Source organism: Pelodiscus sinensis, chromosome 17 (genome assembly GCF_049634645.1).
Source record: "Pelodiscus sinensis isolate JC-2024 chromosome 17, ASM4963464v1, whole genome shotgun sequence".
Taxonomy (NCBI): Eukaryota; Metazoa; Chordata; order Testudines; family Trionychidae; genus Pelodiscus; species Pelodiscus sinensis.
The window spans coordinates 299225-324639 of NC_134727.1; the positions used below are offsets into that span (position 1 = coordinate 299225).

General features: G+C 55.7%; 1 protein-coding gene across 1 annotated transcript in view; it reads left to right on the forward strand.

Moving 5' to 3' along the window:
• LOC112544729 (protocadherin-1) overlaps positions 1 to 25415 on the forward strand; it is a 118836-nt gene that overhangs the window by 62985 nt on the left and 30436 nt on the right. Inside the window, 1 exon segment of the mRNA XM_075900010.1 lies at positions 8915 to 9134. Coding sequence (XP_075756125.1) covers positions 8915 to 9134 — 220 coding nt within the window.

Below are 25415 nucleotides of genomic sequence, written 5' to 3' on the forward strand. Positions count from 1 at the left end.
CTGGCAGCATCTCTGCCCCGGCATCCCTGCGGGAGCTCCCCGGCTGGAGTGCTCCCGGGGAAAAGCTGGGGCCCCACCCTCCCGAGCACTGCCAATAGCTGCATGCAGCACTCAGGCTCTGGGAGGGGAGGAGTGGCCCCGTGGCTGGGGTCCAGGAGCGCATCTCCATGGCCGGACTTGGTGCGCTCCAGTGGGCTGTGCCCAAGCGGCTCTGCGCCCCCTCCTCTTCCCCCGAAGATCCCCCACCAGTCCCTGTTTAGAGTCCCAAACTGAGAGCAGCAGAGAGATCAGCATTGACTTCTGGTCCATCCGAGTCCCTGGTTAGGGACCACTCAGGTCCCAAGGGGCCGGACCAGGGAGGAGCAGCCTGTCACTGGTGCAAGATCTGGAGATTTTGGCAGCTGGCAAGGGGACAATGAGGGCTTTTGGCACCGTGGAGCATCAAGGTCAGCTGGTGGGTGTGGACCCAGCGCCTCGGCCGATGATCCGGCTCTAACATTTGCCGTTTGAACGCTGATCGTTGGATTCAGAGTTCACCCGGCTTTGGACCGGGGCCGTGTCCACACGTGCTGAGCTTTGTTCCAGGGCGCTGGGGAAGGCACCAACACCCAGCCCCGGGCCAGGACACAAATACCATGTAACCCCCGATGGCGCTCTTATCGGTTAAATGTTCATGTGGGGATCTGGGGGGGCCGGGGGTGCTGCAGCATCCTCACCTCTTATGCAAGGCTTCCACTGCTGCCCCCATGCCCAGCTTCCCAGGCCTGCACTCCTGGTCCCGGCTTCCTGCCCTGCAGCCAGGGAGCCCCTCTGCTGGGCCGCATTCGGACATCCCTGCTATGGGCCCCACGCCTCAGCCTTTGCCACCAGCAGGCACCCTAGTGTTCATGGGGTCCTGGCGCTGGCCCCATGCCTGAGACTCGGCACTGCCTGGCACGTGCAGGGTCTTGGCTGCTGGGCCCTGCGCTGGGTCTCTGGGCACAGTAGGGGTATGTCTACATTACAGCATTGAGCAAATTGGAACTAGTGCATCTAGACCTAAAAACTAGTTCGAATTAGCATTTTGCTAATTCGAACTAGCATGTCCACATTGAGTGGACCCTGAAGCGGGGTTAAGGATGGCCGGAAGCAGTGCCGGCAGGGCATCAGAGGAGGACTTAGAGCGTGGAGATGCTGTCTCAGGCTAGCCGAGGGCTGTGCTTAAAGGGACCCGACCCCCCACCCCGGACAGACAGTTCTCAGGGGTTCCCTGCTTGCAAAGCAGTCCTGGCTTGGAGTGCCCTGAGTGCCCACACTGGGCACATCACAGCACTCGGCCATCAGCCCAGCTGCACTTGCCGCAGGCTGCCATCTGGGGGGGGGGACATTTGGGGGGCTGCAGGAGAGCTTCCACCCTGAGGAACCTGCAGAGCCAGCCCAGTCCTCCCCATCGGGGGCTCGTGCCCCATTTCTCCCTCACCTCCTTCCACTTACCCCTCTCTAGCCCCCCTTCCTGATGTACAAAATAAAAGACATGTGTGTTCAAAAATAGAAACTCTCTTTATTGAACAAAACTCGGGAGACTGGGAAAAGGAGGTGGGAGAGGGGAGGGCAACTAAAATGATCAGGGGTTTGGAACAGGTCCCATATGAAGAGAGGCTAAAGAGACTGGGACTTTTCAGCTTAGAAAAGAGGAGACGGAGGGGGGACAGGATAGAGGTCTCTAAAAGCAGGAGTTGGGTGGAGAAGGTGCATACAGAAAAGTTCTCCATTAGTTCCCATAATAGAAGGACTAGGGGACACCAAAGGAAAGGAATGGGTAGCAGGCTTCAAACTAACAACAGAAAGTTCTTCTTCACAAAGTAAATAGTCAACCTGTGGAACTCCTTGCTGCAGGAGGCTGTGAAGGCTAGAACTAGAACAGAGTTTAAAGAGAAGTGAGATAAAGTCATGGAGGTTGGGTCCATGGAGTGCTATTAGCCAGAGGGTAGAAATGGTGTCCCTGGCCTATGTTTGTGGAAGGCTGGAGATGGATGGCACGAGACAAATGGCTTGGTCACTGTCTTCGGTCCATCCCCTCCAGGGTACCTAGTGTTGGCTGCTGTCGGCAGACAGGCTACTGGGCTAGATGGACCTTTGGTTTGACCCAGTACGGCCATTCTAAGCTCAGGGCTCAGGGTCAGGGGTCTCACTGGACCACCTTGATTTTCATGCCAACCTGCTCCTGGGTGGCCAGGGTGGCAGCTCTCCTGCCCTAGACGGCCACTTTCCTGTGCCTAGTGCGGAGGTCATGGATGAGGTCTACGATGTCTGCACTAGACCAGGCGGGTGCCCGCCTCTTGCGGACCTGTGCAGGCTCCCGGGAGCCGCCAGCCTGGTCCCGGGAAGAGGCGGAGGGCTGGGGGGCATCAGGTGTGTGGCTCGATCCGTGCCAGGTGCAGGGTCTGCTGGCTGGGTGCTGGCAGGTTTGCACCTGGCACGGGCACCATAGCCAGCCCGTGCCCCTTTAAGGGCTCCGGGGCCGGGAGGGGGGGCAGAAGAGTTTCCCTGGTGGTGCCCAGAGTGGCCACCAGGAAAAGCTGGGGAGGGCTAGCCTCCCACTAGTTCGAATTAAGGGGCTACACAGCCCTTAATTCAAACTACTTAATTTGAACTAGGCTTAGTCCTCGTGGAATGAGGTTTACCTAGTTCGAACTAAGTGCTCCGCTAGTTCGATTTAAGTTCAAACTAGCGGTTTGCCTGTGTAGCGCCTAGCAAAGTTAATTAACTAACGTCTGTTAGTTCGAATTAACTTTGTAGTGTAGACATACCCTAGGATGCCAGGCAGCTGCAGGGCCAGCAGCCAGGATCCCAGGCTCTGGGCTGGCAGGTAGGATGGACCCTGGCGGGCCATACAGACCCCGGGCATGGGGCCGGCAACCAGGAGGGGCCCAGGACTCCTGAAGGCTGGATGGTGGCAGCACCCTGGTACAGGTAGGCAGCCAGGAGGAACCCTGGCACCGAGCTGGTAGCCTGGAAGGGGGGACCCTGGGTGGAGTTTAATTGTTAACAGGAGCTGATAAGCATCAGGTGGATGAATGGTTCAGTTCTCACATCCCCCTGACAAGGGCTGGCATGATCCATTCCTCTCTGCTGCTCAGAGCCAAGGAGTGAGAGCCCCACCCAGCCACACCATGGGCCAGGAGGTGAAGAAAGGGCAGCTCCATAGGGGAGACAGCCCCACTGCCCAGGTGACTTTGGGTAGGGGCTGGCAGGTCAGAGGTCATGTCACCCGGCGTGGGGTGCCAGCCCTCCGAAGGGAGAGTCGTTCGGGGCAGAGCCGGTGAAAGCTGGGAGAAGAGATGGCGGCAGCTTGTGGAGACCCCTGAGGTGTGTGGTGGTCAGTAGAAAGGAATCGGAGGGCTGAGATTGTGTCAGCCAGGGAGTCCGAAGGAGGGAAGCCGGGGGACCCTTGCTGCTGGCACCCTACCAGGGAGGGCTCCGGTTGAGAGAGGGCATCACTTGTAGAGGGGGCAGCTCTGGGCTGAGTGGCAATGTCAGTCAAGGAGCTTCTGAGGTGAGCCACAGAACCCGCTGGGGAAGATTCCTGCTGTGAGGGGTGATTGTGAGTTGGTGCTGGGGCTGATTGGTGATGTCACCTGGGGGTTGTGTGCTGAGGTGATGGTTCATGCCACCAAGGGGGTGTGTGCTCTGGGGTGATAGCTGGTGTCCCAGAGGGGTGTGTGCTCTGGGGTGATAGCTGGTGTCCCAGAGGGGGTGTGTGCTCTGGGGTGATAGCTGGTGTCCCAGAGGGGGTGTGTGCTCTGAGGTGATAGCTGGTGTCCCAGAGGGGTGTGTGCTCTGGGGTGATAGCTGGTGTCCCAGAGGGGGTGTGTGCTCTGAGGTGATAGCTGGTGTCCCAGAGGGGGTGTGTGCTCTGGGGTGATAGCTGGTGTCCCAGAGGGGGTGTGTGCTCTGGGGTGATAGCTGGTGTCCCAGAGGGGGTGTGTGCTCTGAGGTGATAGCTGGAGTCCCAGAGGGGGTGTGTGATCTGAGGTGATAGCTGGTGTCCCAGAGGGGGTGTGTGCTCTGGGGTGATAGCTGGTGTCCCAGAGGGGGAGTGTGCTCTGGGGTGATAGCTGGTGTCCCAGAGGGGGTGTGTGCTCTGAGGTGATAGCTGGTGTCCCAGAGGGGGTGTGTGCTCTGGGGTGATAGCTGGTGTCCCAGAGGGGGTGTGTGCTCTGGGGTGATAGCTGGTGTCCCAGAGGGGGTGTGTACTCTGGGGTGATAGCTGGTGTCCCAGAGGGGGTGTGTGCTCTGGGGTGATAGTTGGTGTCACCAAGGGGGTGTATGTGCTGAGGTGATAGTTGATGTCATCCAGGGGTGTGTGCTCTGGGGTGATAGCTGGTGTCCTAGAGGGGGTGTGTGCTCTGAGGTGATAGTTGATGTCATCCAGGGGTGTGTGCTCTGGGGTGATAGCTGGTGTCCTAGAGGGGGTGTGTGCTCTGGGGTGATAGCTGGTGTCCCAGAGGGGGTGTGTGCTCTGAGGTGATAGCTGGTGTCCCAGAGGGGGTGTGTGCTCTGAGGTGATAGCTGGTGTCCCAGAGGGGGTTGTGTTCTGGGGTGATAGTTGGTGTCACCAAGGGGGTGTATGTGCTGAGGTGATAGTTGATGTCATCCAGGGGTGTTTGTGCTCTAGGGTGTTAGTTGGTGTCACTGAGGGGGTTGTGTTCTGTGGTGATAGTTGGTGTCACTGAGGGGGTGTATGTTCTGAGGTGATAGTTGATGTCACCGAGCGGGTGTATGTTCTGAGGTGATAGTTGATGTCACCGAGCGGGTGTATGTTCTGAGGTGATAGTTGATGTCATCGAGGGGGTGTGTGCTCTGGGGTGTTAGTTGGTGTCACTGAGGGGGTTGTGTTCTGGGGTGATAGTTGGTGTCACCAAGGGGGTGTATGTGCTGAGGTGATAGTTGATGTCATCCAGGGGTGTTTGTGCTCTAGGGTGTTAGTTGGTGTCACTGAGGGGGTTGTGTTCTGAGGTGATAGTTGGTGTCACTGAGCGGGTGTATGTTCTGAGGTGATAGTTGATGTCACCGAGCGGGTGTATGTTCTGAGGTGATAGTTGATGTCATCGAGGGGGTGTGTGCTCTGGGGTGGTCTGGGGCCCCTACTGGATGAGGGCGGTAACCTAGTGACAGGTGATGTGGGAAAAGCTGAAGTACTCAATGCTTTCTTTGCCTCTGTCTTCACGGACAAGGTCAGCTCCCAGACTACTGCACTAGGCAACACAGTATGCGGAGGCGGACAGCCCTTGGTGGAGAAAGAACAGGTTAGGAACTATTTAGAAAAGCTAAAGCGGCGAGGAGTCCTGTGGCACCTTATAGACTAACTGAAGGGTAGGAGCATAAGCTTTCGTGGGCAAAGACCCACTTCGTCAGATGCATGTCACGCAAGTGGGTCTTTGCCCACGAAAGCTCATGCTCCTACCCTTCAGTTAGTCTATAAGGTGCCACAGGACTCCTCGTCGCTTTTGCAGTTTCAGACTAACACAGCTACCCCTCTGATACTTAGAAAAGCTAAACGTACACAAATCCATGGGTCCGGACTTAGTGCATCCGAGGGTACTGAAGGAGTTGGCAAATGTCATTGCAGAGCCTTGGGCCATTATCTTTGAAAAGTCGTGGAGATCGGGAGAGATCCCAGGTGACTGGAAAAAGGCAAATGTAGTGCCCATCTTCAAAAAAGGGAAGAAGGACAATCCAGGGAACTACAGACCGGTCAGCCTTACCTCAGTCTTTGGAAAAATCATGCAGGGGATCCTCAAATAATTCATTTTGAAGCACTTGGAAGAGGGAAATGTGATCAGATACAGTCAACATGGATTCACCAAGGGCAAGTCGTGCCTGACCAATCTGATTAGCTTCTATGATGAGGTAACTGGCTCTGTGGACGTGGGAAAGTCAGTGGGGGTATGTCTACACTACCCTCCTAGTGGAACGAGGTGTACCGGTAGTTCGGAATAGGAATCCTAGTCCGAACTACCTAGTTCGAGCCCCGTGTAACCGCGCTACACGGGGTTCGAACCAGTGGGGATTTAAAAATGGCGGCTTCCCGCTTATGCAAATGAAGCCTGGGAAATTCAAATCCCGGGCTTCATTTGCAAGTGCGGTATGCCTACATTACCCTCCTAGTTCGAACTAGCGGGGTAGTGTAGACATACCCTGGATGTGATATACCTTGACTTTAGCACTTTTGATACAGTCTCCCACAATGTTCTTGGCACCAAGTTAAGGAAGTGTGGATTGGATAAATGGACTAGAAGGTGGATAGAAAGCTGGCTAGATTGTTGGGCCCAATGGGTAGTGATCAACGGCTCGATGTCAGGATGGCAGTCAGTTTCTAGCCGAGTGCCCTAAGGATTGGTTTTAGGGCCGGTTTTTTCAACGTCTTTATTAATGACCTGGATGAGGGGATGGATTGCACCCTCAGCAAGTTTGTGGATGGCACTAAGCTAGGGAGAGAGGTAGATACGCTGGAGGGCAGGGACAGGGTCCAGAGTGACCTAGACAGATTAGAGGATTGGGCCAAAAGAAATCTGATGAGGTTCAATAAGGACAAGTGCAGAGTCCTGCCCTTGGGATGGAAGAATCCCAAGCACTGGTACAGGCTGGGGTCTGAATGGCTAAGTAGCAGTTCATCAGAAAAAACCTGATTACAGTGGATGAGAAGCTGGATTTGGTTGCCCTTGTAGCCAAGCAGGCATATTAGGGGCATTAGGAGGAGCATTGCCAGCGGATCTAGAGAAGTGATTATTCCCCTTTATTCGGCTCTGGTGAGGCCACATCTGGAGTATTACATCAAATTCTGAGGCATCCACCATAGAAAGGATGTGGACGCATTGGAGAGGGTCCAGCGGAGGGCGACCAAAATGATACGGGGGCTGGAGCACATGTCCTATGAGGAGAGGCTGAGGGATTTGGGCTTATTTAGTTTGCGGAAGATATTGAGAGCAGCCATCAGCTTCCGGAGGGGGGGTTCCAAAGAGGCTGGAGAGAGGCTGTTCTCAGTGGCGGCGGATGGCAGAACAAGGAGCAATGGGCTCAAGTTGCAGTGGGAGAGGCCTAGGTTGGATATTTCCCTTGGAGAGTTGTGAAGCGCTGGGCTGGGTTCCCTAGGGAGGGGGTGGAATCTCCATTCCTAGAGGTTTTTAAGTCCTGGCTTGACCAAGCCCTGGCTGGGATGATTCAGTCGGGTTGGTCTTGCTTTGGACAGGGGGCTGGACTCGATGGCTCCGTCTAGACTACATCTGTCTTTCGAAAGAGGGATGTAAATTAGACATTGCAAATCAAGCCAGGATTTGAATGGCCTGTGCTTTATTTGCATAATGGCAGACGCGCATTCTTTCGAAAATGGGTATTTCGAAAGTGAAACTGCCATCTAGACACTGTTCTTTCGGGGAAAAAAATCCCCTTTTCAAAAGCTCCTGTAAACTCACTCAGGTGATTGTGGGTGTCAGTGGCGGTTGAGGTGAGAGATTAGTTAGCATTTCAAACAGCTGGGATTGGGACACCAGGGTGAGGCTTCTGAGGGTCTGTCTACACTACCCTCCTAGTTCGAACTAGCGGGGTAATGTATGCATACCGCACTTGCAAATGAAGCCCGGGATTTGAATTTCCCGGGCTTCATTTGCATAAGCGGGGCGCCGCCATTTTTAAATCCCCGCTGGTTCGAACCCTGTGCCGCGCGGCTACACGTGGAATGATGAGTAACGGTAGTTTGAATTAGGAAGCCTAGTTCGAACTACCTAGTTCGAGCCCCGTGTAGCCGCGCGGCACAGGGTTCGAACGAGCGGGGATTTAAAAATGGCGGCTCCCCGCTTATGCAAATGAAGCCCGGGAAATTCAAATCCCGGGCTTCATTTGCAAGTGCGGTATGCCTACATTACCCCGCTAGTTCGAACTAGGAGGGTAGTGTAGACATACCCTGAGTTACTACAGAGAATTCTTTGCCCGTGCCCAGAGTCTCACTGATCCCCTGATTTCAAACCAGGAAGGAACTTTTCTTCAGGTTAAATTGGCAGAGCCGCTGGGGGTTCAAGAGGCTCTCGACTTGCTGCTTGGATTCTCTGTCACTTGACGTTGTTAACTCTAGACTTGAGGAGCTCCGTCATTCATCCGCAGGTTATGGGCCTGTCTCAGGAGTGGGTGGGCGAGGGTCTGTGGCCTGTGAAGCACAGGAGGTCTGGCTAGATGAACACGACGGTCCTTTCTGAGCCCGTCGGGGTCTCTGAGGCAAGAGATGGGCTTTGTGGAGGGGCGCCTGACCTTGGCGGGGGTGAGAGTTGTGAGTAGGCTCTGAGAGGTGAGGCTGTCAGCTGGGAGTCAGAGCAGGCTTTTCTGGGGCTCTGTTCTGAGGAACTCTGCTAGAAGCAGTTGGCTCTGAGATGGGAGTTGGTGGGATGTAGCCCCGGTGGGGGCCGTGAGAGGAGTGGCGGTGTTGGGGCAGTTCCCTGGGGTGATACAGTAGGTTTGTGAGGGGTGAGTCCATGACCTCTGAAATCTGAGAAGATGCCTGTTGGGGGCGGGTGTTCTGAAGTGCGATGGTGTCGAGTGGAGGGTGGACTGTCGGGCGAGAGGTGATGTCTCTTGGGAAGCAGATTTCTTGGGTGAAAACTGCAAAGGCCTGTGAGGTGAGGGATGGTGACACTGGCCAATGCCCGACTCCCCTCTGGGCCGCTGGCTGGGTGGGGGTGACTCTGCGGCTGGCGACTGTGTCCCTTGTGGGCTCATGGAACGAGCGAGTTGCAGTTGCAGGGCGTAGGGCCAAGAGAAAGCAGGTGGCTTTGTCCTCAGCGCTCTGGGGAGCCCGGTCTCTCGGCCGCCCCCGATCACGCTCTGTGCGTGGCTGGTGTCACGCTGGCGTGGTCTCTCATCCCTGTCCTTGCTTTCTTTGCAGTTACCTCATCGCCGAGTGACATTCTCTGCAGCCAATCAGGCACAGGACTTGCAGGACCCCTCCCAACACAGTTACTATGACAGCGGGCTAGAAGAGTCAGAGACACCGAGCAGCAAGTCGTCCTCAGGGCCTCGGATCGGGCCCCTAGCTCTGCCCGAGGACCACTATGAGCGCACCACGCCCGACGGCAGCATTGGGGAGATGGAGCACCCTGAGAACGGTGAGAGCCTGCGGCAGGCCAGGCTTGCACGTCTGTGTCCCAGGGAGAGGGCTGGGCGGGGGCCGCCATGGGACCCCCATGGACAGCGGGAGGCAGGGAGGCCAGACAGTGGCGGTGCGCAAGGCAGGAGACTGCCCGGAGGAGAAGGGGCTGAGCAGGGTCGTTGGAGAGCACGCAAGGGTAGGGGTAGCTGAGTCAAGGGGATGCCTGGGGCCGGCATGGCGCAGGAAGGAGGGACCCCCAGGGCTCTGACCCGCGTGTCAGCAGAACACCAGGGAGTGAAAGCTGGGGGGAGATCTGGACAGCCCTTGGTCAAATCCCAGCTCTGTGGGCCCGTCCAGTGCTGGGCAGCTGGCGCCGAGCTCTGGGTTAGACAGCTGAGCTAGGACCCAGTGGCGGGACCAGGGGGCTCTGGAAGCTCGGGGGGCCTGTGCCGTGGCGGAGGGGGAGGGCTCGGGAAGAAAAGCGGGTGAGGCGTGGCTTGACCGTGGCAAGCCCAAAGCCATCGGGCCTTCCACTGAGCTTCTGCCGCTTCCTCTCGGCTGCGGCTTGGCCATTGGTCTTCCCCTTCCCGTCTCCCCCACAAGCAGCCGCTCCCCAAGGCTGTCGGTGCCTCCTCCTGCCCGGCTTTGGCCACGTGCGCAGCAGCTGTCCTGGAGCAGTGTCCTCTGGCAGGAGGCCTGGCTGCAGAGGGCCTGTGGGGAGAGCCGGGCAGGGGAGATGGGAATGGGCAGGGCGGCTCCTTGAGCACATTGCTGGACTCTTGCCTGCGGGGTGCACAGGCGCCTCCAGTTCCTCCCTGTCAGTCTCTGGCTGGAGGCTGGGGAGCACGAGGACCCAGCTGTGCCGCTCTGCCCAGAGGCCTACCGCCAGGCCACGTTACAGCCACCTCCAGGGCTGATGTGCTGCAAACAGCAGCGGGGAAAGTCCGGCAGGTGCGGCTGACTCCAGCCAAGGGCTCTGAGAGCTGGCCCAGGGCTCACGGTGCCGATGTTACTCAGTCTCGGGATGACGGGGACATTTCGAAGGACACCGACGGTTGTGCCCACATTGAAACGGGCTAAACGGGCTGGTCTGCCAGTCTGGCATGCGTGGCAAGGCAGATAATGAAGTGGTTCATACGGGGATAGGTTAATAAGGAAATAAAAGATGGTGATATAATTAACATCCATCCACACGGGTGTATGAAAAATGGATCTTGTCTAACTAAGTGACAAGCTTGGTTGACAGAGGAGACAGTGGCGATGGACTAGACTCCTGCGAGGCAATCGACTTTGTGGGACGTGCCATTTTAATTCAAAACGAGAAAGGCCTAAAATGAACATTGGACACACGAAACAGCTTCCACTTGCCCATAGCCTCTGCATGCCCGCAGCCTGCCAGCCACACCCTAACCCTCTGTGTGCCCGCAACCTTCCGGCCACACCCATAGCGTCTGTGTGCCCACAGCCTGCCAGCCACGACCTGACCCTCCATGTGCCCACAACCTACTGGCCACGCCCATAGCCTCCGTGTGACCGCAGCCTGCCAGCCACACCCGTAGCCTCTGTGTGCCCGCAACCTACCGGCCACGCCCATAGCCTATGTGTGCCCACAGCCTGCCAGCCACGCCCTGAGCCTCTGTGTGCCCTCAGACTGCCGACCATGCCCTGAGCCTCTGTGTGCCCACAGCCTGCCGGCCGCGCCCTAAACCTCTGTGTCCCCACTGCCTGCCGGCCATGCCCTGACCCTCCGTGTGCCTGCAACCTGCCGGCCACGCCCTGACCCTCCGTGTGCCTGCAACCTGCCAGCCACATCCTGAGCCTCCGTTTGCCCACAGCCTGCCAGCCACTCCATGAGCCTCCGTGTGCCTGCAGCCTGCCAGCCACGCCCTGAGCTTCCGTGTGCCCACAGCCTGCCAGCCACTCCATGAGCCTCCGTGTGCCCACAGCCTGCCGGCCACGCCCTGACCCTCCGTGTGCCTGCAACCTGCCGGCCACGCCCTGACCCTCCGTGTGCCTGCAACCTGCCGGCCACGCCCTGACCCTCCGTGTGCCTGCAACCTGCCGGCCACGCCCTGAGCCTCCATGTGCCCGCAGCCTGCCAGCCACTCCATGAGCCTCCGTGTACCTGCAGCCTGCTGGCCACGCCCTGAGCCTCCATGTGCCTGCAGCCTGCCAGCCACTCCATGAGCCTCCATGTGCCCGCAGCCTGCCGGCCACGCCCTGACCCTCCGTGTGCCCACAACCTACCGGCCAAGCCCATAACCTCTATGTGCCTGCAGCCTGGGGGCCACGCCCATAGCCTCTGTGTGCCCGCAGCCTGCCAGCCACTCCATGAGCCTCCGTGTGCCCACAGCCTGCCGGTCACGCCCTGAGCCTCCGTGTGCCCGCAGCCTGCCAGCCACACCCTGAGCCTCCGTGTGCCCGCAGCCTGCCAGCCACTTCATGAGCCTCCGTGTGCCCGCAGCCTGCCGGCCACGCCCTGAGCCTCCGTGTGCCCGCAGCCTGCCGGCCACGCCCTGAGCCTCCGTGTGCCCGCAGCCAGTCGGCCACGCCCTGAGCCTCCGTGTGCCCGCAGCCTGCCAGCCACTCCATGAGCCTCCGTGTGCCTGCAGCCTGCCGGCCACGCCCTGAGCCTCCGTGTGCCCGCAGCCTGCCAGCCATGCCCTGAGCCTCCGTGTGCCCGCAGCCTGCCAGCCACTCCATGAGCCTCCGTGTGCCCGCAGCCTGCCGGCCACGCCCTGAGCCTCCGTGTGCCCGCAGCCAGTCGGCCACGCCCTGAGCCTCCGTGTGCCTGAAGCCTGCCGGCCACGCCCTGAGCCTCCGTGTGCCCGCAGCCAGTTGGCCATGCCCTGAGCCTCTGTGTGCCTGAAGCCTGCCGGCCACGCCCTGAGCCTCCGTGTGCCCGCAGCCAGTTGGCCACGCCCTGAGGCTCTGTGTGCCCGCAACCTGCCAGCCACGCCCTGGCTCTCATGGATCTTGGTTTCATTGTAGGTGATTCTAGCGCAGGGACTCTCAGGGCAAATGCGTTGGTGTCCTCAGTGTGCAGCCACCAGTGTTTCCTGTGAGCTGAGCATTTGGGTGGCCCCAGGCCCAGCTCTCCTTCCCGGTTTCCATACGAAAATAATGCCGAGGGCCTAGAAACGCTCCTTGAAATGCAGCAGAAGCCTAAGACGCGAGCAGCGGAGGAACGGACTCGCCTGGCGCCCTGGGAAAGCGGACAGCCTCGCTCGGGCTGCAGCCGCAGAGGAGAGTGTCCGCACTTGGGGCTGCTGCCCCTCCGGAGCACCAGGGCTCGGGGGGTGAGATGTAGGGGAGCCCTGTGGCTCTGTTCCTGCCCTCGGCCCTTTGGGTGCACCGGGCCTCAGGGCTTTTACTGGGAGAAGAGCCCCACCCCAGGCCTCTCCCGAGGTCTAAGCTCCTGCAGGGCAGACGCCACCTGGAGCCCTGGCACCCAGAGAATCAGAAACCCCAACTCTCCTCCCCACCCACACCCTCCCTCTCCACAAGGGGTGTGACAGTGCAGCCGATGAACTCCCAAGCAGAAGCTTATAGGTTAATGCTATCGACTCCGCACGTTTGCCTCTCCCTGCCAGTGCCGTCCTGGCTTGCGCCGGGTTCAGAGCTGCCCCTGCTGCGGCTCTGCATTCACAGTGTGTTAGGAGCCAGGCGGGCAGGCAGCCCGGCTCAGTCCCGGCTCACACCAGGTCCAGGAGCTCAGTCCCTCCTAGACGGGGCTGCCGCCGCCCGCGCTACTGCCTCTTTCTCAGAAGCAGCAGCACTGGGTGAGGCAGCCGGTCCGCGAGGGGAGCTGGTTTTTAAACTAGCTCCCCTCATAGACCAGCTCCTGCCTGGCCCCCTGCGCTGCTGCCTCTGCTATGCTGGCTGCCGGCCCCGCCCCCAGGGACTGTAGACGAGTCGAGTAACCGATAAGAATCCGTGAGGTTACTCGACTGTTCAATCAACCAATAATTAACATCTGCCTGTGGCTGACTCTGTAACCTCCTCTCCAGAGTTACAGTCCATTTCAGAGTCACGGGCAGCCTCCGTCCCCTGTTAATTGCTAACCCCCTTAGAGATCTGAGATCCCCTCACACAGCAGCACCCCAGCCTACGTCTACACTGCAGGCTCTTTGCACGAGAACAGCTGTTCTTGCGCAAAAACTTGCTGGGTGTCTACACTGCACACGCGTTCTTGTGCAAGTACATTTACAGTCCAGCGTCGGAAAACAGGGCTGCTTCCGGAAGAGTTATTCCTCTCCCCACGCGGATTAAGCCCTCTTGCGCAAGAGCTCTTCCACAAGAAGGCAGTGTGGACGGGCAACATGACTTTCTTGTGTAAGAAACCCCTATGGCTAAAACGGCCAGCAGAGCTTTCCACACTGCCATGGACGCCCTTGCACAGAAGCACGTGGCCGTGTGGATGCGCTTTTCGGGAAGACCTTTTGCACAAGAACTCTTCCGCAAAAGAGTGTAGTCCCAGGTGTGTGCCTGCGTACCCGCCACCTAGCAGATTTCAGCGTAGGAGCGGCTACGGCTTGAGCTATGACGCCAGCGGCCTGCCAGCCGAGGCTGTAGAGCTCCCTTCTTATCTCTGGCTGTCCATGATGGTGTTTTTGGAAAAAGCTCTGTAGCATACACATGCCCTCAGTGGCTATGGATACGGAGTTGCATCCCTGGCCAGGGTGGCTAAGAACAATTGTGCCCAGTTGTCCAAGCGATCCAGGCTGCTCTGTTATAACAGTGACCTGGCCTTTTCATTAGTTACAACTCCCCCAAGATTGTGTCATCTGCCAACTTCACCAGTGAAGATCTTACGTTTTCTTCCAAGTCATTGCTAAAAATGGTAACAAGTATAGGGCCAAGAATCCATCCCTGCAGGCCCCTCCTGGAGAAGCACACCTGTTTGAGAATGATTTCCTCTCGACATCTCCATTTCAGACCTATCAGCTAGCCAGCTTTTAATCTGTCATGTACCCACGTGCATTTTACATCTTTGTAGTTTTTAATCCAAATATCATGCATACAAAGTCAAATGCTTTACAGAAGTCTAAATATGTTGCACAACACTATCACTTTTGTCAGCCAAATGTATAATCTCATCAAAAAAGATATCAAGTTAGTATGACAGGATCTATTTCCCATAAACTAGTGTTAATTGGCATTAATTATACTATCCTTTGTTAATTATTTATTAATTGAATCCCATATCAGCTGCTCCATTATCTTGCCTGGGCTGGACATCAGAATGACAGACCTGAAAATTACTTGGGCCATCCCATTTACCCTTATTAAATATTGGCACCACTTTAGCTTTCTTCCAGTCTTCTGAAATTTCCCTGGTGTTCCAGACTACCTGGAAAAACAACATTAATGATCCAGCAAGCTTCTCAGTTAGCCTTTGAAAATTCTTGGATGCAAGTTATCTGGAGTTTCTGGTTTAAGACTGTCTGGGTATGTCTAGACTACAGAGTTTTGTTGACAGAAGTTTTGTTGACAGATACTGTTGACAAAGCTTCTGTCGACAAAGAGCGTCTACACTACATTCAGTTCTGTCGACAAAGCAAGCTGCTTTGTCGACATGGCAGTGTAGACACAAGGACAGTTTACATTCAATAACACCTTCTGTTGACAGAAGGCGTTATGCCTCGTAAAATGAGGTTTACCAGCGTCAACAAAACTGCTGAGTTCTGTCGACGTTATGTCGACCGAACTCAGCGGCAGTGTAGACGCAGGTATAGTTTTGTCGACGAAACTCTGTAGTCTAGACACACCCTCTAATTAGTAGCAGCTATTTAACAAGGAAAGAGTGTTACCACTCACGGAAAGCAATCTCCAGTGGTTTTTTCTCAAATACAGAACAGAACACTTTTGCCTTTTCTGCATTATTATTGATAATTCTACTATTTCCATCCAGTAATGGACCAATACTGCTGGTAGGTTTCCTTTTGTTCCTAATGAAGTTTTAAAAGTCCCTCTTGTTTTCCTTTTCTCTGATAGCCACAGATTTATCTTTGTGTCCCTTTTGGTTCCCTTCTCAATTTTCTACAATTCCTAGCCTCTCATGTATATTCATTACTAGGACTATTAACTTCTGTTTGTTAGACAGTATTATTTTTAATTTTTACAGTTGCCTCTACTTCTCCTAATCAAGATCAGTTTTTAACGGACACAGCCTTCTTCCTCGATTGTGGCTTTTTGGGTGGGCATCTAGTATCATGTTCTTAAACAATTTTAAATTATCATTCATATTTTCTGGTTACATTCTTCCTTCTAGCTCACTTGGCTCATAATTGTGTTCAGCTTTGTTAAATTGACCATAGCACCAGGAAAAGATAGACTGCAGACAAGGCAAAAGTGTCCAGTTCCTATTTCTGTCCTGTCTTCGAGCCAAACCATACGAGGAGTCTGCTCTCCATGGGGAGCTGCCTATTGCTAAGGCTGCTGCTTAGTCTGGACAGCCTGGACAAGGCAGAGCCATTGGATGATCCAGGAATGTCCACTCGGATATCACAAGGATCTGGGGTGTGGCTGGGTCTGTTCTTTGGACAGTGGTTAGTCTGCAGAGCGGTCTGAGTGAGTGTCAGAGGGACGGGCGGTTGGCCAGAGGAGCTGTCTGTCTGGAGAGGGGAGGTTTCAGGGTTATTGTAGTACATACACTGCAGGTATCAAACGCTGTGTGAAGGTGACCCAGCGCATTGTATTATAGGACTCCATTTTCAGGTGTCAAACGTTAACTGTTAGGCCTTCCGTTTTCCCTGCCCGGCATCTGCCTCAGGCTGGATGTTTCTGGGAAGTTTCAGCAAAACCAGTTCAGCCATTTAGGAGAATGGGATGATAGGAAATAGGTTGTTTTGCTCAGGATAAAACGAATGCGTTCGACCGTTGAGCTCTGAGTGGGAACGTCTGGCAATCCTCTGGCCCACACAGCACACCTTCTAGATTCGGCAGCACCTGGCGTGAGGCTCCATCCACAATGGCCCCTTTACTACACAAACCTGATCCTCCAACAGACACCTGCTTCCTTCCTGCACAGTCTTGTGTCATTTCCATCCCATGCATGGACCATGAAAACCAGTAGCATGGGATTATGTAATTAACAACTGAATCCTAATACACACTAGGGAGCTGCATTAAGGTTGCATGGGCAGTTCCTAGCTTTTGAGTTCTTTACTCTGTAATATTCATAATGCTCTTTATCGTACATTTCTAAATGTAATTATTGTTGTGTTTAGTATGATAGTGCACAAAGATCCTGATCAGGAATGAGAGCCCATTGCTGTAGGCTCTGCACAAACACACAGGGAGAAATGCCTCTAGTTTCAAAATCTTAAAATCCACTTTGTCTCTGGTAGAGTCTCAAATATGGTCTTGAATAACTCTTTGTCTGGATGTTGAGGGACCAGTCTGGAGACTGGGAGCTGCCTGGGTGCTGAAGGGTTATTGCGTGGTCCTGAGGGAGTCTTGGGTCTGGTGCTATGAGAGCGTTTGCCAAGTCTGTCCGAGTGCTGGGAGGGTTGGTGCTTCTCTGTGGAGCTTGTCCATTTGGGTACTGTAGGTGCCAATGCTTGGTCTGGTGGTGGTGTGTTCATGTGGGCTTGGGAATACAGTGGTCTTGCTGTTGTGGTAGCTGCTCTGCTGTGTTCTCCAGGGTCAGTGTTTAGTCTCTGGATACCACGGTCCAGATATAGTAGAAGTGGTTAATTCCAGAGGGAGCGATCCATTTGAGTGGTTTAGGTGCCATTATTCAGGGTGGATTGACTTAAATCAAGGCAATTTAAATCAATGATTTGAATCACTAAGAAAAAATAATTGATTTAAATCAAGTTTCCCACTCATACGTCTTAAACAATGGTGCAGATCTGATCACTAAAACATGTTAATTTGCAGCTCAATACAGCATTTTACATCACCTAAGAGGGGATATTTTGATTTTTATTTATTTAGGAAATAGCACGTAATACTCATTACCTGTGTCAAGCTGCAGGTGCAGCAGCAGTGCATTAGGAATGGTAAGAACGAAATCACACCCACAAACACAGTAGCACTTCTATTTCATTAAACTAAATCTTAAATGTTACATCAGCGTTTCACTGTTTGGGTCTGCAGCAATCTCCTGAGTTGCTGGCTGATGGCTGTCCTTAAACTGTTTTTTTTATTATTGTCAAATTTTATTAACTGTTACAGAGAAGTCCTCGGAACGCTAACCGTACTGTGTTCTTAAAATGTCTACAGCTAGCTCGCATCCTTCCCACTCCCACTGTCATTCTGAGTCAGACTGTAACAGAAATATGAATTTTCCTGCTTTTCCAACTACAGTAAAACTCCAATAGTCCGGCATCCAATAGTCCGGCACTCCTGATAGTCTGGCATCAAAATGGCAAGAGCCTAGTGAGTGAGCTTTGGCAAAAAATGAGTCAGAAGGTAACAGTGGCAGCAGCTTAACTGAGCGAAAAGGGTAAAAAAGGGTTAAAAAAACGAAAACATTACAGTATATTGTATACAGTATGTACAATAAAAAGGGTTAAGAATACTTTATATACAGTGTATACTGTATACAGTATATACATAACCATCTTATAGTACCTCCTGATACTCCGGCATAGCTGATAATCTGGCACCACCTAGGTCCCATAGGTTCCGGATTATCGGAAGTCTACTGCACCACTCACTTTCTTAGGGTTGTGTGAATAATACCAAACAATGACAGTATGGACACGTCCACACTACGGAGAAGATCGACCCCCTGGAGGTCGACCTAGTGTAGATCCCCAAATCAAACACTGAGGACAGTCCCCGCCAGCGCCCTGCATTCCTCATTCTGCCCAGCAGCAGGGGCGTGCGCTCCCGCCAGCCTCCCGCAGCGTAGCTGTGCGACGGCTCAGCGGAAAGCAAGCTCCGCATTGTGCACAGCTGGACGGCGTACCTTAAGCCAACCTGCCTTGTCTAGTGTAGACCTAGGCTCTGTGCCTGGGAGAAATTGGCTTAGCCACTGGAAGACCCCTTTTTCTGGCTAATGATTCCCACCAATTCAGGGGAGTGACTTTGTTCAGAACATTATCCGTAAACGTGTCCTGCTCGTATGGTTTTGCTCCAGCCCTGACGTGTGCTATGACGGGCTTCCCTGGGGAGTGACTCTGAGAGGCCTATGCCACGGCAGCAGCAGTGTCTGGAGAAGTTAGGCATCTACCGTTATCGCTCGGCTCTCGAGTGTTCCCAAGGGAATAAGGAGGAGTTAGTGCATGAGCCATTCGCTTCTTTATTGCCCGCAGTTTAACTTCCTGGCGCGGTGTTTCTTTTGGTCATGTCTCTTGAAAGTGTCTTCCACATTTCCCAGCATCAGCAGTGCAGCAGCATTTTCTCTGAAGCTTGTTTAAGGCTCTGGATAATAGGTTGCAGCACACTGAGCATAGCCTCCCCATTCCTCTTTAAGCCAGTCTATTTTATCACAGGGTTCTTTATGAGAATAGGCCAGTTCTTAATAAATCGACCACAATGTCAATGTCCATTGAGGGAGAATTACTTTGCATCCTTCTGCTGTCTTCAGTGAAGCTGAAGCAAAATGGTTGTGACTTCAGTGACATTTTCTTCTCTTCCTGGAGAAGCCGTCTTTGGCTAAAGGATGCATGGAGTGGGCACTGCAGACATATGTTACTAAGGAGCACCCTTCCATTTCTTTGGAGTATCTTCTCACCTTTGCCAAGTTTGCAGCTTTGTCTGATGAAACTGCACCTGGCAGCTGGATTTTTGTTCGGTTTATTGCAGCTTTCACTGCCGCTTCTTTTACATCTTCTGCTGTGTAGGCATTTCCCGAGAGATCTCTTGCAGCCACCTTCTGTCGCTACAGGCACGTTCGACTGGTTCATCGTGTACGGTGCTCCACTCGTCAAGGCTGAAACTGGAAACATTCCTCTTCTCACACCTACCTAGCTGCCTCCCACCAGTGCCAGCTCTGCCCGGTGCAGTGCAGTCTTGTCTAAGGACTCAGCCATGTCAGCGAAGGTGTTTATTGTTACCAGTGCCAAAAGGAGAACTGGTGGAATAAATGCACCGAGCAATCTTTTCCCCTAGGCCAGTGGTCACCAACCAGTCGATCGGGATCTCCTGGTCGATCTTGGAGCCTCTGACAGGTGATCCTGACTGGTTTGGCTAAGAGGCTAGCAAGTGCCAGCACTTCAGCTGCCCCTCCCCCCACTGCTGTGCATCTCCTGCCCTCTGTGCTGGAACTGCCTCCCCCCACTCCTGGTAGCCTCCTGCTTGCTGTGCAGGGCAGGGGAGGGAGAAGCAAAGCACTGGTGTCAAGGTGCCCCCTCTCCCACCCTGTATCCCATCTCCACAGAGCAGGGCGGTAGGCACAACAGGACATCAGAGGGAGTTTACTCGCTACTTTTGGGAGTGATGCAGGGCCAGGGGAGGGATGAGCCTGCCTTAGCCCCACTGCACCACCACCCAGGAGCTACTTGAGGTAATCAGTGCCCAGTCAGAGCCCATGTCCTGAAACCCCCCCACAGTAATGAACCCCCTCCTGCACCCCAAGTTCATGCCCTAGCCCTGAGCACCCCTGCATCCAAACACCTTCCCAGAGCCTGCCCCCAGAACCCCATCTGGCACCCCAACTGCCTGCCCCAAGATCAGATCAGAGCCCCTCTCGCACTCCAGTTCCTTTAATCCTAGACCAGAGCCTGCCCCCCAACCCTCTGCCCCAGCCTGGGGAAAGGGAGGCGGCGGAGGGCTCAGAGGACTCCCGCTCACTCCATCCTCCCTCCCCTGGCACAAAGGGGGGAGGCCAGGCAGGGGTATTTGGGTATGAGGTAGATCTTGGGTTGCACTTAAACTCAAATCGTGATCTGCTGCTTAAACAGGTTGGAGCCCACTGACCTTTTTAAGGTGCTTTGTTGGTATTTGCTGGTCCTTACTACAAACCCGCCCGTGGTGGTGGTATTAGTGGATAATTGAAGTGTTCTTCTTCGAGTGGTTGCTCATGTCCATTCGAATGAGATGCGGGTGTGCCGCATGCATGGTTTCCTGGAGCATCTTTTCCCCAGCGGTACCCGTTGGGCCAGCAGGTCGCCCCCTGGAGTGGCGCCCCTATAGCAGAGCATTAGTACCCCTGCCAGCCCTCCCCTTCCTCAGTTCCTTCTTACCGCCTGTGAGGGTCGTTGGAGCTTGTTGCCTTGTGCAAATTCCCAGCTTTCTCTTGTTGCCCGTTGGCTGTTTGTTCAAGCAGTGTTAAGTAGTGTTTAGATGGGATAGTTGATAGGACTGTTGTTTTCCCTGCCCCCTGTGGGGGACAGGGATGCCGGGCCACAGGGCTTCAAACCTTGCGCGGCTTGTGCTAAGCCTATGCCGAGAGAGACCCCCACCAAGAGTGTCTCAAGAGCCTTGGGGAGTCTCATCTCACTGATTCCTGCAAGATCTGTCGGTGGTTCAAGCCTTGTACCAAGAGGGAGAGGGATTCCCGCTTGAAACTGCTCCTGATGGAATCAGCACTTCAGCCGGTGCCTTCAGGGGAACTTTCGGTGTGTAGCGCACCGGCGTCGGTGCGGGAAACCCATTCCGGCCCGCACCGCACTGCGGTACCGTGGCTCCGCTCCCAGTCCCCGGCATCGAAGAAGTCCAAAGTCTCTAGAGGGAGGTCGCCAGGCAAAATGGCGCATGGCGATGGGCACCGACAAAAGAAGACATCTTTGCATAGGGCCAGAAACCTGGTGCCGGCGCATCGCCCCTCCAAGCCAGAGACGTTCGAGGCGGCTCAAGAGCTGATTGAGCTGACAACCTCACCTCCATCTCCCATTTCCTCTGAGGGGTCCTCGTCTTCAGCACCGGAGGCATCCGGGGCACCAGGGTTGCCCAGGCCTCCAGGCACGTGGCCAGCACCGGTTGAGTCAGGGGACCTACCGTTGTTGCTGGCACGGGATGCACGTAGCCTGTTTTAGTCGGCGTGGGGTGTACCGTCATCGGCCCAGCGCCGGCACCAGCCTTGACATTGGCTTTGACTTCGGCACTGGCACCGGCACCAGCACCGGCCATGCACCATTTCAGTCCTTGGTGCCGCCACCACTGTCGGCATCTGCACCGCCCCAATCCCTGGCTTCGACGCTTCCTGCACCGGCGGCACAGCAGTTTCAGGTGCCACTCCCAGCACTGCTGCTCCCGACACCGCCAGCGCCAGTTCGAGCCTCGGGGTCGGTGCCGCCGTGCTGGGCAACTCCTGGACTGGTGGCACGCATGTTGCTCCATGTGCACTCAGGCAAGCCTGAGTCCATGGCACGGTTTAGGCCTGGCCTGCTGTAAGGCCAGCCTGCCATGGCACTGTCTCAGTCGGCTTCGGAGCTATCATCCAAGTCTGAAGCAGAGTAGTTCTGGGCTCATCCCGCCATTTGTCGTGGTACTGCTCTAGCTCCTGGCACCAAGCGGTACCCCCAGGTTTTGAACAGACATGGCTGCCACAGGTGCAGCAGCCCTGGCCCTTCTGGACACCATGGGCCTACCACCAGTGGCAGGGCCCACTCCCTCCGTCTCGCCCAGCCAGTGGGTCTCGCAGATGCTCTACCCAGTCAGCCTCGTTATCTCGGCCTCCACCGTCGCCCATGGAGGGTGATCCATAGGGGCATGGTGTCCTGGAGGTTCTCCTGGCTGGTCCTCTGCAACAGCCATCGGAGTTGCAGCAGCTGCCTCCGGCACTAGCTGTATTGGATCAACAGGTCGTGGGGTGAGAGTCATTGGTGGCAGCGGTGCCCGATGAGGCTCTGGCGGACCCGGCTCCTTCCATGCCAGCTATGGATGCCAGGTCACACCAGGAACTGTTCCGCCGCGTGGCGGACAATATGGGGTGCATGTGGAGCCGGTCACTGAGGAGTCCGACCCCATGGTGGACATCCTCAACGAGGATGCCCCGGCTAAGCTGGCTCTGTCACTGAATAAGACCTTGGCAAAAATCACGAACATGTTGTGGCAAACGCCGGCTTCCATCTCCCCCACCCTCAAGGGGGTGGAGAGGAGATATTACGTCCCCCAGACGGGGCATGAGCACCTGTACTCACACTCAGTGCCAGGTTCGATTGTGGTGCAGGCGGCTGCGCAGAAGGAGGGGCAACCGCAGCCGGGCCCCTCTCCCAAAGCAGAGGGCCCCAAGCGCATGGCCCTGATGGGGCGCATGGTGTATGCCACCGGGGGGTACAGCTAATCAACAGGCAGTGCTCAGTTGGTACGCATATAACACCTGGCAAGCGTTGGACAGGTTTTGCGACCAACTGTACCTGGAGGACAGGTAGGAGTTTTTTGCCCTCACTACAGAGGGTAGATCCATAGCCTGTACGGCCCTGCAGGCATCCCTTGATGCTGTGGACTCGGCCGCTAGAACCATGGCTTCGGGGGTGGTAATGCGGCGCAGTGCCTGGCTGCAGGTCTCGGGGATCCCGATGGACTTGCAGACCAATATACAGGACCTACCGTTCAATGGGAAGTCCCTCTCTGCGGAGAACACTGACTCCAGTAGTCATAGCCTCAAGGACACCAGCTCCACGCTTAGGTCCTTCGTCATCCATACGCCTGCTCCGCAGCGTAGGCAGCTGCCAAGTAGGCCTGTGGCCAGGCCTCTACCCCGGACCCAGTGTTCTGACTATTGGAGGCGGAGGCCTTGGGGCATTGGGGGAGGTTTTCCAGGCACACAGGGCTTGAACACCTGCTCTTGGTGGCATTGGCTGCATCCGGATGCGGGCAGGGGCACTAACCAACCCCTTCCACAGCAGTTGAAGCAGCCATTTTGAAGGCACGCCCGGGGACTGCATATTGACCCTCGAGATCTCCCCTCTCTTCAGGACCCGGTTGTCCCATTTTGTCCGGGCTTGGTCGGCCATCACTTCGGACAAATGGGTCCTGGATGTCATTTCCTGGGGGTACTCTATCCCCTTTTTGGGTTCCCACCCCTCCCTCTCCCTCTCCCTCTCCAGGGACCCATCTCACGGGGCCCTGCTTGAGCAGGAAGTGGCCACGCTCTTGGAGAAAGGAGCAGTGGAAAAGGTCCCTTCCTATCTGGAGGGCAGGGGGGTTTACTCCGTTACTTTATCATCCCCCAGCCGAAAGGGGGGCTTTGGCCTATCCTGGACCTCAGGGACCTAAACAGACACAAAAAAGGACAGGTTCAGCGTGGTGACGCTAGCCTCCATCATTCTGGTGCTGGAGGAAGGGGATTGGTATGCAGCCCTCGATTTAAAGGATACGTACTTTCATGTGGCTATTTGGCCAGACCACAGGAGGTTCCTCCGGTTTGTGGTCTCCCGCCACCATTTCCAGTTTGCTGTGCTCCCCTTTGGACTCTCGACTGCGCCAAGGGTGTTTACAAAGTGCATGGCGGTGGTGGCTGCTTACCTCAGGAGGCTGGGAGTTCAGGTGTTCCCCTACCGGGACGACTGGCTAATCAGGGGCAGGTTAAGGGACCAGGTGATCGCCCACATAGGTCTTGCATGGGCCCTCTTCAATGGACTCAGTCTCATCGTCAACGAGGAAAAGTCGAAACTGACACCGACCCAGGTCATAGAATTCGTGTCGGCCACCCTAGATTCCGGGGGGGAGGGTGTATCTCCCGGCATCCAGATTCCAGGCGATCAGGGGATTGGTGGCCAACCTGCAGTGCTCCCCGCTGACGATGGCCTGGACATGCATGAGGCTTCTTAGCCACATGGCAACCTGCACCTACCTTGTCCGGCACACCAGGCTGAAACTCAGACCACTTCAGGCATGGCTGGCGAGGTTGTTCAGCCAGGCCAGGGCGGGGTGGGACCAGATCTGGACCATGCCTTAGACGTTGTGGCCTCACTGCACTGGTGGACGCTGGAGAGCGAGGTTTGCACGGGTGTCCCTTTTTGCCCAGTTAGTTACCGATGCCTCCGATGACGGTTAGGGAGTGCACCTGCTCACGCACCGGGCGCAGGGGCCGTGGGACCCCCAGGAGAGGTTGCTTCATATAAATGTGCGGGAGCTGAGCGTGGTCAGGAGAGCCTGCGAGCTTTTCCTGGCCCTACTCTCGGGGACCCTAGCCTTGGTGCTGTTGGACAACACAGCCATGGTGTTCTATAGAAACAAGCAGGGAGGTGCCCACTCGTCCCAGCTGGGCAGGGAGGCCACCCTCCTATGGGAGTTTTGCACAGCGCACAACATCCGCTTGCAAGCGGCCTACGTGCTGGGGTGCACAAATACGCTGGCAGACTCACTGAGCAGGTCCTGCAGAGTCCACGAGTGGTCCCTGAAGGACGAGGTGGTGGCCCAACTCTTCCGTCAGTGGGGCTGTCCCAGGAGGATCTGTCACCACCGAGGCGAACAGGAAATGCCCACAGTACTTCTCCCTCCTGGGCTCGAAGGGAGACGCCCTGACCTCGCCATGGCCTGGGGGACGCTGTAGGCATCCCTCCGTCTCCTCTGGTCCCCAAGGTGCTCACCAGGATCAGGCGGTTCAGGTCGCAAGTAATTCTGGTGGCCCCAGACTGGCCCAGGCAGTTCTGGGATCCCATTCTGCAGGAAATGGTGAGGGCCAGGCCACGTCGCCTGCCACCGACCCACGACCTGGTCACACAGGCCAGAGAAGGGGGCGTCCTGTACCACCCGGATGTCCAGTTCCTCCACCTGACAGCTTGGCTTGTCCATGGCTGAAGCCCCCCGAGAGGGCGTGCTCGCAGGAGGTGCAGGGGGTTCTCCTGGGCAGTAGGAACCCAACTACCAGGCGGTCTTACATGGCTAAGTGGAAACACTTCTCGGTGTGGGCCATGGAGAGGGGGGTTTGCCCTGATCCTATGGTCCTAGACTATTTGTTGGTTTGCGCCGGGTGGGGCTGTCCACCCCTTCGATTCGGGTACATTTGGCGGCTTTAACAGCCTTCCATGAAGGGTCTGTGGGTGGCTCGTTATTCACAGACCCCCTGGTTAAGAGGTTCCTCAAGGGTTTGGAAAAGTTGTTTCCCCATGTCAGAGCCGCTGTTCCACAGTGGGACCTTAATTTAGTGCTGATGAAGCTCATGGGGCCCCCCCTTTGAGCCCTTGGGTTCCTGCTCCCTTAAGTATCTGAGTTTTAAGGTGGCGTTTCTAGTAGCCATTACGTCGGCTCGCAGGGTATTGGAGCTGCGTGCCCTGACTGTGGAGCCTCCTTACCTAGTTTTTTTGCGAGATAGGGTGAGATTGCGCCTCCCCCCCCGGCGTTTCTCCCGAAGGTGGTGTCGGCCTTCCACGTGTCCCAGGACACACACCTTCCAGTGTTCTTTCCCAAACCGCACCGCTCCCCTAAGGACGTTCCCTGGACGTGAAGGGAG